Source organism: Charadrius vociferus, unplaced genomic scaffold, assembly GCF_000708025.1.
Source record: "Charadrius vociferus isolate BGI_N301 unplaced genomic scaffold, ASM70802v2 scaffold230, whole genome shotgun sequence".
Taxonomy (NCBI): Eukaryota; Metazoa; Chordata; class Aves; order Charadriiformes; family Charadriidae; genus Charadrius; species Charadrius vociferus.
In genome coordinates this window covers 2,618,566-2,631,706 of record NW_009646500.1, presented here as the reverse complement: position 1 = coordinate 2,631,706, position 13,141 = coordinate 2,618,566, and the positions used below count along the sequence as shown (strand labels likewise).

The 13,141-nt window shown below is 38.6% G+C and overlaps 1 protein-coding gene across 1 annotated transcript in view; it reads right to left on the bottom strand.

Moving 5' to 3' along the window:
• The window catches only part of MCM9 (minichromosome maintenance complex component 9), a 46,899-nt gene that overhangs the window by 2,627 nt on the left and 31,131 nt on the right, over positions 1–13,141 (bottom strand). Inside the window, 5 exon segments of the mRNA XM_009883195.1 lie at positions 1,152–1,297; positions 5,611–5,693; positions 7,120–7,323; positions 8,676–8,878; positions 10,773–10,947. Of these exon segments, the coding sequence (XP_009881497.1) occupies positions 1,152–1,297; positions 5,611–5,693; positions 7,120–7,323; positions 8,676–8,878; positions 10,773–10,947 (811 nt within the window).

Sequence of the window (13,141 nt, the reverse complement as noted above, 5' to 3'; positions counted from 1 at the left end):
AAGCTGCTTAAGACGGGGAAGAAGAAATCAGCTTAATTTGCAACATAGGGCATTCAGTAGGATATTGGGAAAACCTTTATGAGCGTTAGGATGAGCAATAATGGAACAGACTAAGCAATGGCAATGGAAAATCCTCTTCATTACAAGGTCTTCTGAGCAGATAACACAAGCCCCTGCCAGGAAGGTCAAACACAGACCTGATCCTGTCTTTGTATTTGATCTCCCAATCCATCCTATGTTTCTATCATCCCTTATGAACACCTCTGTTTTAAAACTAGCTTTTGTCTGTCTGTTGGAGATACCCCACTTTCACCTGCTTTTATTGCCTCTGTGGTTATTTAAGATGTCCTTACTATGAGTTACAAAGTAAGTCTGAAAAATATTTAAAGGAAAAAGTGTATCTTCCAGCTGTTCTTATTCCATTAGCTTTGATAACATTAATCTTTAATCTTCCTTTAACAAGAAGAAAGTAAGGGTTTCTTTAGAGCCTAATCTCATTCCAGGAAACAAATGTGGGGGTTTTTTTATTTTATTTCCTTCCAATCCTAGTGTTTTCCTCTCAGCCTCAGTACATTAGAAGTTTTCTATTAATAACAGCAAATAGAATTTCCAAAGATTATTGCAGTGAGCTGAAAATTAGAGACAAGACAGTGAAAATTCCAGTGTGTAAAAAAAGAAAAATCACCTGAAAGAACCGAACTTTGATTCAGGCTTATATTTTCCCTTAACAGAAAGGGAATGATCCTGACAAGACCAACACAAAAAAAGGCTTAAAAAATATGAAGCAAAATCTGCTGTATTTTACCAAGTAAGTAATAAAAGGTTAAATAAAATTACTTGCTCAGCTACAGAATCTGGCATTTTGACCCTACAAAGCTCTGCTGAAACTTATCTGAACACAGAAATGAGATATGAGTTGAGAGCTGATTAAAATGTTCTTAAATTCTTTGTAAATTCCATAACCCAGGGGAAGAAATGATCTTGTGATGATCTCAGAGTGCTATTTTAAAAGAATCTCCCTGCTTATCCATGTCCTCTAAAGAACAAGTCCATTCCCAATGTCAGATTCTATTTTTAGACCCTCTCCAGATATTATTGTCAAACAATCTTTTTTCACTATTGAATTATTTTGTTACTTTGCATATTATAACCTGTCAAGTCTTTGTAGCTCTTTGTGCAGAAGATCTTGCAGATCCAGTCGCTCCAATATGAGTTCACACTGTGTTCGGTACTGTGCCATTGGATTTTCTGGAAACGAGGTGTGTAAAGCATTGATACCTCCAAGAAGTGCACCCCCCTATGTCACGAAAGAGATTTAAAAAAAAAGCAAGCTATCTTTACTATTCAGCACCAAATTTAAATATCAGAGACAATTTTATACAAAATTGTTCCTTAGATATTTTAAAGCTTAAGCAAATATTTACTGAGTAACTTTATTCACGCAAATAATCCTATTAGGTCTACTCACACAGGCAAAGTTGTTCATACACATAAAGCAATTATATGACCAAGCCTGCAGTTTACTCCTACTAGTTTATTTTTATTTATCCAAAAAACCTGAAAGTCCACCCAAGGCTTGAGGACATCATGACTAAAAATGGAAATTAGCATTAAAGAAGTTTTCCAAATGCCTTGTAAAAATTCTGCCCATGTGAGTAACTTTTATAACTGAAGAAGTTCTAACTGCTAAAAGTTTTCATTAGCTTTGCCTAATTATTTAAATAGAAAGACCTGGGTATTAAGGCTTGTTAACACAGGGTCAATTGACTGGCAAAAGTATCCCTGAATAGCTGCTCTTTAAGAGTACCTAACTCTTCATGAATAATTCCAGAGAGCAAGTGATTTTAATATGGGACAGTTTTGCTGTGCCTTGTGAAAATGAAGTAGTTTTTATTAGGAACACAGCATCTGCGCAAAGTGATTTGTTCCACAACAAATAATCTAGAATAGCTCTGTAGTTAATTGCTTTTTGGAAAAAAAAAAAACCCAAACATTAATGCATCCCACTGAAGTTATCACTTGGGGTTTTTTTTCACATATCATTTCAGGAACATGACAGATCTGTTCCACATAGGAGCATTAGTCTGTAGTCATGGAAAACGTCGCAGAACCTCTCTGCTGTATTTGTTTCAAGGACTGGAAGGTTCATAGTTAATGAGGCAGGGATTGTAGAAAGAAAAGTCCAGTGTCTTGGTTAGGACAATTAAAAGCAGCCACAGAGAACTAGATCCTATCTCTGATGCTAACTCCAGTTCTTGTGATTCATAATGAGCCAGTTAAGCAAAGGTTTTGAAAGGCACTAAATCTGTAATTGGGATCCTGATGTGGTGTGTGCACAGAAGGAAATTGCAGTCAATGGGAAATGTGCTCAAACACTTGAAGTGCTACTACTCTGAAACGGGGGCCCTCATGGGGTATGCTCCAGTGGACAATTTATTCTGGATCGTGCATAACTCAGATCCAGACTACAGAACAGGAGTAGCACCATGCCATCACTTCACAAGGACTGTGTGAAGATAAGTGAATTGATATTTCTGAAATACTCAAATATACTGGAGATGAATTCCACAGAAAAAAAACATGAAGAAATTGAGAATTCTAACTTTAGAACAGCAGGTAATAAACAAAACACTGATCAAAACACTGACAAAGGATAGCTGCTTTTGTCTTGAGTCCTGTCAACCTGTGACCTAAGGATTCAATGGAAAAAAAAGGAATACATGATTATATATCTTGAGATATATAACCAAGGGGTACAATTACGTCTTGTCCTCACTGAGTTTCCAGTGCTTTACTTGGCCATCACAATGAGTTTCTTTCAAATGTTCTTCTCTGTGTGTGTGTGTGTGAAATTCTAAGTGGGTTGGGACTGAATTTAAGATATCGATGAAGTTTCACTCCTGTGCTGGTGCTTATGTCTCTGAGATATCTGCCCCTCTGAGACTCTTGAGATACGATTTTGAGTAGAGGAAGGTAGGCATATGACAAATCCACATGCTGTGGAACTGAGGGCAGAGGATCTAGAACACAGAGAGAAAAAAGAAAGTATTACAGGTAAAGTTAACAGAAAGGAAGGGTGTAAAAGGGCCTAAGGATGGGAAGACAAACTGTAAAAAGGGAGTAAAAGAACAGGGATTGGAAAGGGAATAAAACAAGGATGAAAACATGACCAAGAGAAAGCGAGAGAAAATGTTAATGAAGAGGAAATGAGGCAAAGAAAAGATCAAGCCGGGGGGATTAGAATATCCCCAGGACAAAGCAGGAAAGAGAAAAATAAGGGTGAATTAGAGGACAAAACCAACAACCGCCCTTGGCAATGGACTAGGTTGGAGATGAAAATGTGGTAGTCCTCCTTCCCAAGAGGGCTCCCAAGAAATATCTGAACACTGACCTGAGAACTGTGAACTTTGATTTTATAATGGCAAGAATAGGACTTTTTGTAGAAGTTACAAAGACAGTGTTGAAGACAGAGTTTGCTGAGCTGAGAGGTGGCAGCCAGTAATTCAAGAATGACACTGATACTTCCCAATTACAACCTCAATCTATAGACTAACAATTAGGTAGGAACACAGGACGTAAATATACATAATTTTTTTTTCTTCTCAAGAAAGACTCAATTTCTGAAAACAAACTTTTGCATGTTACTTCTAATTTTTAAATAAAACAAATAAATCACTTCCTTCCAAAAGAAACTGTTTCAGTGATTCATTTATAGTTTCCAGGAGGAAAGTAAAATTTGCCCTTAAATAGCAGATCTCAAATTTGCAGATTCCTAGCAAAAATGAACACGTCTGCCTACTTGCTCATAAGAAGTGAAGAGTGGAGCAAATATGATGAGCATACCAACTACTCCCAGGTAGTCTTCTGCAGTCATATTTCTGGCAAATTTCTCACTGACTCTTATTAGATAGATGCCTGTTATGCAAACTGCAGCCCTTGAGGGCAGGGCTGTATAAATATGAAAAAGCAACCCACAGTTAAAACAATTATTTTACATTTTTTCGTGCTGATGAGGTAGAGAGACACACAGATGACAATACACATTCATTATTATTATATACATGCATTACACTTTTTGTTCTGTTATGAAAAAAAATTGAGTATTTCAGATTTCTTATATCCAAAACCATATTGCTTTGAAACCACTGCCCCATCAAATTCCCATCTAGTTAATTACAGGTTTAATTACAGTTAATGAACACTTACGTGATATCTTCTGCTGCTTCAATTGGATACATTAGTACAGCTTCTTATTTTAAATTAGATGCAGTGCTGTCATTGAAAAGCTGAGCTCTTCAAAACAGTGCAAGATGGATTGCAGCAGACAGCGAAATAATCTTTTGCTACTTAATAAGGTCAGGCCCTGTAGTATTTTTGAGACAAATTCCATTTGCTACACTATGCAGTAGATTATCCATGGCACAAACTGCAATTAGTCTCTCAACCCTCATTGAAAAACCAAGGGAGATCACAAGTGCCTACCTGCCATATGTGACTTTGTGCATATATCCTGAAGAGCTTTATCTACAAAAAAGGAGCATATCTATTCCTGCAAAGGTCTTTAAGGTCCATTGAGCTAACAGGTGCTATATAAAATGGTTTTAATTTTAACATATTCATATCAACCTATACAGAAATGCAGGAAATGTCATTTTGGATCACATCAGTCATCTGTGCAGTGGAGTAGACCATCTCTGGCAGAGCCAAACCCAAATGTTTCAGACATACTAAAAACTCCCATGCGTAAAACTTTGGATAATCTGCTTATGGTATTTTTTTTTGCTACTCCAAGGCATGAAGATTTATCTCTTAAAAATATTCTATCTGAAGTAACAGCGTCTATGTTATTTTTCACATTTCCATTTAAAAAGCCTCTATCAGATTCACATTCCTTTTATTAATTCTAAATGTGTTGATTTTTCTTTACATTCAACATCCTGATAATGTTACAGTAAACTAAAATCTGGCCTTCCGCATTTTTAAATGCCTTTTTACATAGAAACATTACACAAATCCATGTGATAAATGGAATGCACAATTTTCAGTGCAACCAAAGTTTTGGACTTTTAAGGTTTCTCAGAGTAAAATTAGTTTTCTAAAAGTTCTGAGTTTTAGTATCACCACCAACATATTTTAAAATAATCTAATGGCAATACATAGGGTAGCTCTTGGGAACTGTTTGAAACTTGCTCCAAAAAAATTTCATTCTCTCATACCTAGTTAATGAATGATAAGATAACATCATGGAAGAAAAACCCATCAGAGGCTATTAAACACAGTAATATAGACACAATTTCTGACTCAAAAGGTCTTTAAATGTAGGTTACCAAAAGTCAAAAGCATGCCAAAACTTCACTTACATTGCAAAGTCTATGAAGAAAAAGGTACCAAGCCTTTATCACCAATCCAGACTTCTCAGTATCTCTGTTTAAGGATTTTAATAATCAAGATGGACTAAAAATGACTTGTCACGATCTCTGATGACCTACTTTCCATGAGTCCATGAAATCCTCTTGCAAGAGATGAAGGGAGCTGGCATATATCTACATGATAAACTGAATCCCTTAAATGTGGTATTGCACCAATGTCAAGATCTGCAAGAAATCTTACCTGCATAGAAGATTCCATCACTGATACCACAGTTACAGCATCTTCCAAAGTCACAGTATCCCTAAACATCAACCGGGCATGAGCTATCAAAATAAATGGCCATTGAAAACAAGCGTTACCAAAGTAAAAAAACATTTTTTTGTACTAGAAGAGACAGGGTACTTCTTCAAATTTCTTCAGCTCTTTAAACACTCATGTATAGGCGTAACTTAGACATGAATATAATCCTTTCAGTGTTAGTTTCAACAGGAATTGGAAGGCTTAGTTTTACCGGTAAAGAATGTACTGTGACTTCCAGATTACAGTTACAGTGACAGTTCGAATAAAGATGCTCAAAATGCTAGAGTTAAAAAATGGTATGTGTCATCATCATAAAGTAAAAAATTAAGTCTAATTTTCATCACAGATCATAAAAGATTTGATTTCCTCCAACTGATCTGTGTCACAAATTTAGTATTATTTAAAATGCTTTTCTCTACAACAGCTTTATTTTTTCTTCCTTCCCTTTATTAAGCCAGCAAAACAAAACTGCTTTTTGTAAATGGATAGAATGCAAATAATTTACCACATGAAGCTCTCCTCCTAATTGGCTGTGGAAACAAACACAGTTCTTACTCAGCAAGAGAAACGCAAGTTAATTAATACCATCTATATAATGCTTTGAAAGAAAGAAATGCTACTAAGAGCCCCAATCGTGTGAATGCATTAAGAAACACTGAATGTGAAAACAACATGTGGATCCCTAAAAGTTAGGAATGGCTTTCGCTTAAATAATTTTCCCCCCAAAATGGAGAACAAAATATAAACATCTGATGCAGGAAGCACCACACTGCTGACCAGCACAGAAAAGCATAAAGACTATTTATGATTGTTACACAAAAATACAGTACATTCCTTTAAATTCATCCTGAAAATATTTGATATGCCATTTTATAAAACAAATTCACGTTAAGACAGAGACCTACTGCTTCCTTTGGTTTTGTTCTTATAAATGAAATATGATTCGAACTTGGGAGTTGGAAACATTGAAGCTGTATTGCAAAATACAGACTTGATTATTCATACTTAAAGAAAGAAAAATGTGTTATTTTTTGATATTACATAATTTTATGATAGAAGCAAATACTTAACACCTTTCCTCAGGCTGAGTAGATGGCAAACCAGGACTCAAATGAAGTCAAGTAAATCCTGAGATTGCTTTTCATAAAGACACATCACTTCTGAGATTTTTCTCTTGAATGTGATTTCTTCCAGTGGTTTTAGTTTATGGGTGTGAGAACAGCAAAATTAAAAAAAAAATTGATAATCTAAATGTAACACCCTTTCCCACATTCAAAATCTCCAACCCTAAGCCTCTTTGGATTAGGAAGATAAAACGATACAAGAATCACCTATCCCTACCTCTATGGAAAAGCTGCTACTCAGCTAACTGGCTATAATTATACTCCTGATCTGTTCATTTTATAAAGGTTAATTGTTAACCTAAAAATAAAATCGCCATGGCCTTACCTTCTGCAAGGCGTATCAAACTCTCTAATAAGCGAATGGTAGTTCGGGCAGCATTTCTGCAGTCGCTCTGACGCTGCATTTGATAGTAGCGTACAAGGATCAGGTTGCTCTCATCAGACAATTTTGGCTGTATACTTTTTACAAGGCAGAAGTAGGTTTTCATCTTTTCCATGCTCCAGAGCTTTTCTGATTTGCTTGGGCAACCTGCATAACAACTGCCTAGTCAGTAATTCTGCAACAACAGACATCAAGCTTTTTCCCAAGAATTCCTGTTAAATAGATAGGTGACTATAAAAGACATATTACTGTATTTTTGGGCCATACTGGGTTCTCTGTACACTAGTCCTCAAGGATTTCATCAAATTCCAGTGTGGAATTTTACATACCATCCAATTCCTCCTCTATCAAAATCCACAGTAAAGCCTCCAGTAATTTCAACACAACTGCTGTCAGACTCACTGCCCACCAGATGGTACAGTGACTACGAAGTGCTCTAGTATTCCTTAAAATGTAAAATGCTCCATGAATGTATGTACCTCCTCTGGCCATTTTACCTACTTTGTAGGAGCCAAAAGGTACCTCCTATATTCTGAACATTTTTTGCAGGGAAACATTGTGGGAAGGGAAGGACGCTAGCTGAAGAAGTTTCCTCTAACCACTACTGGGGATCAAAGCCATGTTCCTGAAGTGGATGGAGAAGAGGCTGGTTAAAATCAAATCACACTGTCTTCCTTAATTCCAGAGCACAGAGCTCCACGTAGGCAACAGTATCGTTCATTCTTTGAGCCCTGCAGCACATGGAGCTCAGATTTGTTCTGTCTGAATTAAGTTTCCCATTAACAACATGTACAATTGCATGGTATGTAGGATCTGCATACCAAGCAATGTAAAGGCGCAAGATGGAAACTATCCACTTGCTGAGCAATTTGTGCCAAAATCTCTTCTAAATCATCATAGATTAAACTTACAGCATTCTCAGCTCACACCTATTAATTAATTAGTGATCTCTATCTTATTCCTACCTGAAAAACAACCATACTGCAGGGAACTACCATAGCAAAAATGCACGCAATGATTAATATGAAAGACTCATGAATACAAAACTAAACTGAAATGTGGGGAAATAAAAACACCAAAAAACAACCCAAAACAAAAAAAAAAACACCTTATAATTTAAAAAGGCTGCTCTTATACCTACTTTGTAGGAGCCAAAAGGTACCTCCTATATTCTGAACATTTTTTGCAGGGAAACATTGTGGGAAGGGAAGGACGCTAGCTGAAGAAGTTTCCTCTAACCACTACTGGGGATCAAAGCCATGTTCCTGAAGTGGATGGAGAAGAGGCTGGTTAAAATCAAATCACACTGCCTTCCTTAATTCCAGAGCACAGAGCTCCACGTAGGCAACAGGGAACTACCATAGCAAAAATGCAAGCAATGATTAATATGAAAGACTCATGAATACAAAACTAAACTGAAATGTGGGGAAATAAAAACACCAAAAAACAACCCAAAACAAAAAAAAAAACACCTTATAATTTAAAAAGGCTGCTCTTACCTTTATTTTGCAAGATGAAAGATGAAATGATGCGGTCCCATTCCTTGTTCTTTGTATCTAACAATACTAAGACCAGGTCAAATCTGCTCAACAGGGGACTGCCAAGAGCTATGTTGACAGAGACAGACTCATTAGGGTCATAATGGCCTTTTGGGTTTGTTGCTGCCAGGATGGTTGTCCTTGTATTAAGCTTGCACACCAAGCTAGAGAAAAGTATGGGGAATGTTATGGTTGAATGAAACTGGGTAGGGGAAATGATTCCGAAGTGCTAAAAGTTATCGCATTTTTATGTTATAAAGAGCACATCTTACTCTGAAATACCATAAGAGCTAAACAATATACACAATTATTGTATTAATATATATTATATATGCAGCATTTCTCAGAGAATAGCAGCTAGAGAGAAAGACAGTGATCAGGATAGCAAAAGTAACTAAGCAATATTGCCATGAGTAGCCTCTATATACAGCTAGGTCCTTAAATAGTGAAAAACAACATAACTTTTCAGAAATAAATATTACTTTGCTGATTTATACAGTATAGAAACACTTTTTTTACAACGGAAAGTAACATTTTAGCTTAATTCACATTTTAATAATAATGTTGTTAATAACATGAATAATATGTAATATAAACATGTTTTATTCCTGTGTGTGTAAACATGTTATGAATATGAACCCAACAAAACAATGATGGCAGCCATATCAACTGTTTCTCCAAGGAAAAGAGCCATTTTCCTCTCTTAACCATGCTATCCTGGCATGTGTTTGTAGATGTGGGGAGAGATTATTTTTATTCTAGTAGTCCAAATGTAATCTTTTCAGTTAAGGCAGCAGCAGAAGTATTCTAACTTTGGTTTGTCACTGAGCTATTTCTAGTCAGCTCCTGAGTAACTGCCGCCTCTTGTCCAAAGTTCTTCTGGAACTGAGAGGACAGATCACAAATCTTCTATTAGTTTAAACCCAATGGGAAAAAAACCCCAAACCTATCTCCCATGCACCAAAATAAGACCTTAAATTAACAAAGTGCATAACCTACCTGTGCTAATGTACTACTCAAAAAATCCTCATTACATGTAGTCCTTAAAAGAGAGCAACTCAGGCTATATGTGCAAGTTAGCAAACTGTGTTTTGGAGTCTACAAAACCCAACCAACTGCAACAAGGAACCGGGCTAAAATACGTCATTATCTTACTAAGTAGGTAGAACCATGTTGATTCCAAATATTTATCCCCAGCTGCATTAGTGGCAAAGGCTAGTAATCAGCCAGGTGAGAGTGACATTACTTGTCTGCTGTCTGCCAAAGAGGGTAAAGACAGCTTCAGTGGAGATGCTCAGAATAAAGAAAGGATATGATCAGTTAGAGGAGCCAAGAAGATGTGATTGGAGCAAGAGCTGAGTTGAAGGCGACAAGGAGGAATGCAGAAAGGGTGATGCCTTTTGAGCAGCAGAGACTTCAGCAATACCAGCCAGGAAATTATTTGGGCCTGGACAAGAGCTGCATATGACTGACAGAATGAGATATGAGCTCAAAGATCAAAGTGGCGGTGGGGGGGAATAGCAGATTTGAACACACACTACTTTGAGAAAGGAAGCAAGGAACTGAAATTAAGCAGGAATTTATACTTATGCCATGCCCAACATATAAAATTCAGCAGCCTGGAAATCTCTTGGTCTCTTTTTGTTACTGTACAGTATTACTGGATTTTGGAGAAAAAAAGTCCTGCTTTCTGAGTTCCAGTAAAAAAATTGACAAAGTTCCTCATTTCACATATGATTATTATGACCACTCGCAGCAAAGAACAAGAAAAAGAACACTAAGTCTTCTTAGGAAAGTGTCCTAGCCTACAGTGGTAGCTTGAAAACCCAGCAATCAACAGGGTATGTATTTATTCTGATTGCTTTCAATCTCTGGCCCAGCCCACTGTCCTTTGAAATCTTGACTCGTCTAGTTTCAGAATACTGCTGAGAACAAAACTAGTAAGTACAACAAAGAAAACAGATATATTTAATCAGCATGACAAACCCTCCCTCCAACTTCTAAGTACGAGAGAAACATCTTACGTTGTTTTATCACATATGTTAACATGCAACTTACCCTGCCTTTGCAACACTTATGGTTTGTTGCTCCATTGCTTCGTGGATACTGGTTCTGTCATGTTCTTTGATACTATTGAACTCGTCAATGCAACATAGGCCTCCATCTGCAAGCACCAGTGCTCCAGCTTCCAAGTTCCACTCCCCAAAGTCCTTCACAGCAGTCACTGTCAAACCTGAAGAATCAATTACTTCAGTCAGTCTTTTCCTTAAAATGCAGGAGTGCACTTGAGTGAAAGAAAGGGACTCGGCGCACTGGCTTTGCCGTGGACAGAAGGCAAAACAGCAGGTTAGCTCTACCACATACGTCTACCATGTAACTCACTTTACACCTACCAGTAAGAAATCCCGGTAGTGTTCGGCAGGTTAGCCTGGCTCTGTGGAGCAGATTCTGTTAAGCTTCCCACACACAACACCAACTTCTTTTAAGACTTTGTTAATTGAACCAAAGAGATTAGGGTAAGAAGACTAAATCTGCCAGATCAAATTGAAAATTAGGGCAAATGCAAGGATCACAAAATTCTCGAACGGACCCATTCAGCTCCTCCTCCCCATCAACTACTAAACCAGAAAAATATTGGAGCTGCAAAACAAAGTTTGGAAAAAAAATATTATTTTGAGTGTCTTTTAACCCCTGGCCCAGGAAGTGGAGACAAATTCTCATGTTAAACTAAGGCAATTAAATTTCTTCATGAGATTTTGGGTTCCTCTAAGCATTAATCAAAAATTAAAATCCAAATACACACAAGAATGAAATGGGCAATTTACTGGGGTTCCCAGTAAATCTAAACCACTGGGAGTATGGCAGGTCAGAAACTGCACAACTGTGAAAACGGCCACTCATTATCTATGTGCAGCTCCTTTTAAACCTTCTATTCCTTATTTCCCAGTTTCTCTTCTATATTTAGCCCTCCTTTTTCACTCCAGTGTTCAGCTCAAAATATCCTAGCAGTTGACCAGCTGCGACCAGCCTAAAATCTCCTGGAGTGCTAGGGCAAAACTTGCCCAAGAATCCTTCCCCAATTCCTTTGGTTCAGGTAGGATAAGTTGCTGAAGCCACTCACCACAGCAGCCATTTGTTCCCAAATGGTCAGCAAAAAGTTACTGGAAATGTTTCCTGATAACATAACATGTACTTTATATTGGTGTGAGGAAGGAATCTCCTCCACTGTGTCTAATCTTGCCTGGGTTCCTGCACTCTGGACTGACCAACTCAGGCAGTCAATCACATAGCAGAATTATAAAAGAGTAAAACGGCCTCTAGCTTTGTGCCACATATATGGAGGATGCTATTAAAAAGCGGAGCGAGCAACAGATGAGGCAAGTATCAGATGATGACATTTCTTTGTAAATACAAACCAAAAGTGTCATCTCCTTTCCAAACCTTGCACAGGCTTGGACATTTGCTGAAGGCCAAGAGCCTCTGTGCCTCAGTGGTGTGCTCTCGCCCACTGCAAATCTGGCAGCACTCTGCTCCCACCAGCAGGGCTTGGCCTTTCCACACAGGCGGGAAGATGGCTCCTACATGCCTTCCCGCTGTGCGTAATTTCATTGCGTTCAAGGGCAACCTGCAGACATTACTAAAGCCTGGCTGTGTATTTACTTCCACACAGAGTCTCCTCTGGTAGTGAGGGTACACAACTCTCATCCCCCAAACCCAGACCACGTAAACTGGTGCTATAGTGCTATGTCACTCCTCCCTATCCCTTCCCTTGTGTGTGGCAGCCACAAGATGGCCTCCTCTCCGGTCCTCCTGCAGCTGCACAAGATGGCCTCCTCTCTGGGCTTCCTGCTGCTGCACAGGGATACATGTTATTTCACAGTCTATTATGTTACCTAAAGCCTTCTTTACAAATACAGGAATGGGACAGCTTCTTGACAGCACAGCTGTGTAAAAGACATGCTGGGTGGTAGCTGTGTAAAAGACATGGGTAGCAGACTCCAGGCCTCTGCAGACACCCTGTCCAGGCACGGGGTACGCAGCACCCCGCCAGCACGCCCCCCTTCATCCAGGGAGTACCCAGCCAGCCAGGCACCCGCTGGGCTCCCCATTACACCACCTGTCAACACGCTTTGGCCAAGGGGTCGGAGACCATGACGGTGCAGCTCCCTGGCAGGGTTGGCCTCTTGCCAGCCCAATACCCGCCCTATGCAGCCCCACGTCGTGACGGCAACACCCGGGACCCCATCGCCCCATCCCCGTGAAACCACCTCACTGCATCACCCCGACCACCTTTGCCCACAGAAAACGGGGAAATAATAATAATAATATATTTTTAAAAAAAAAAAAGCGCCTAAAAAAAACCCCAAACCAAAAAAAAAAACAATCCACGGCACATGGCGCAGCCCCACGGCCGAGGAGGGGCGAAC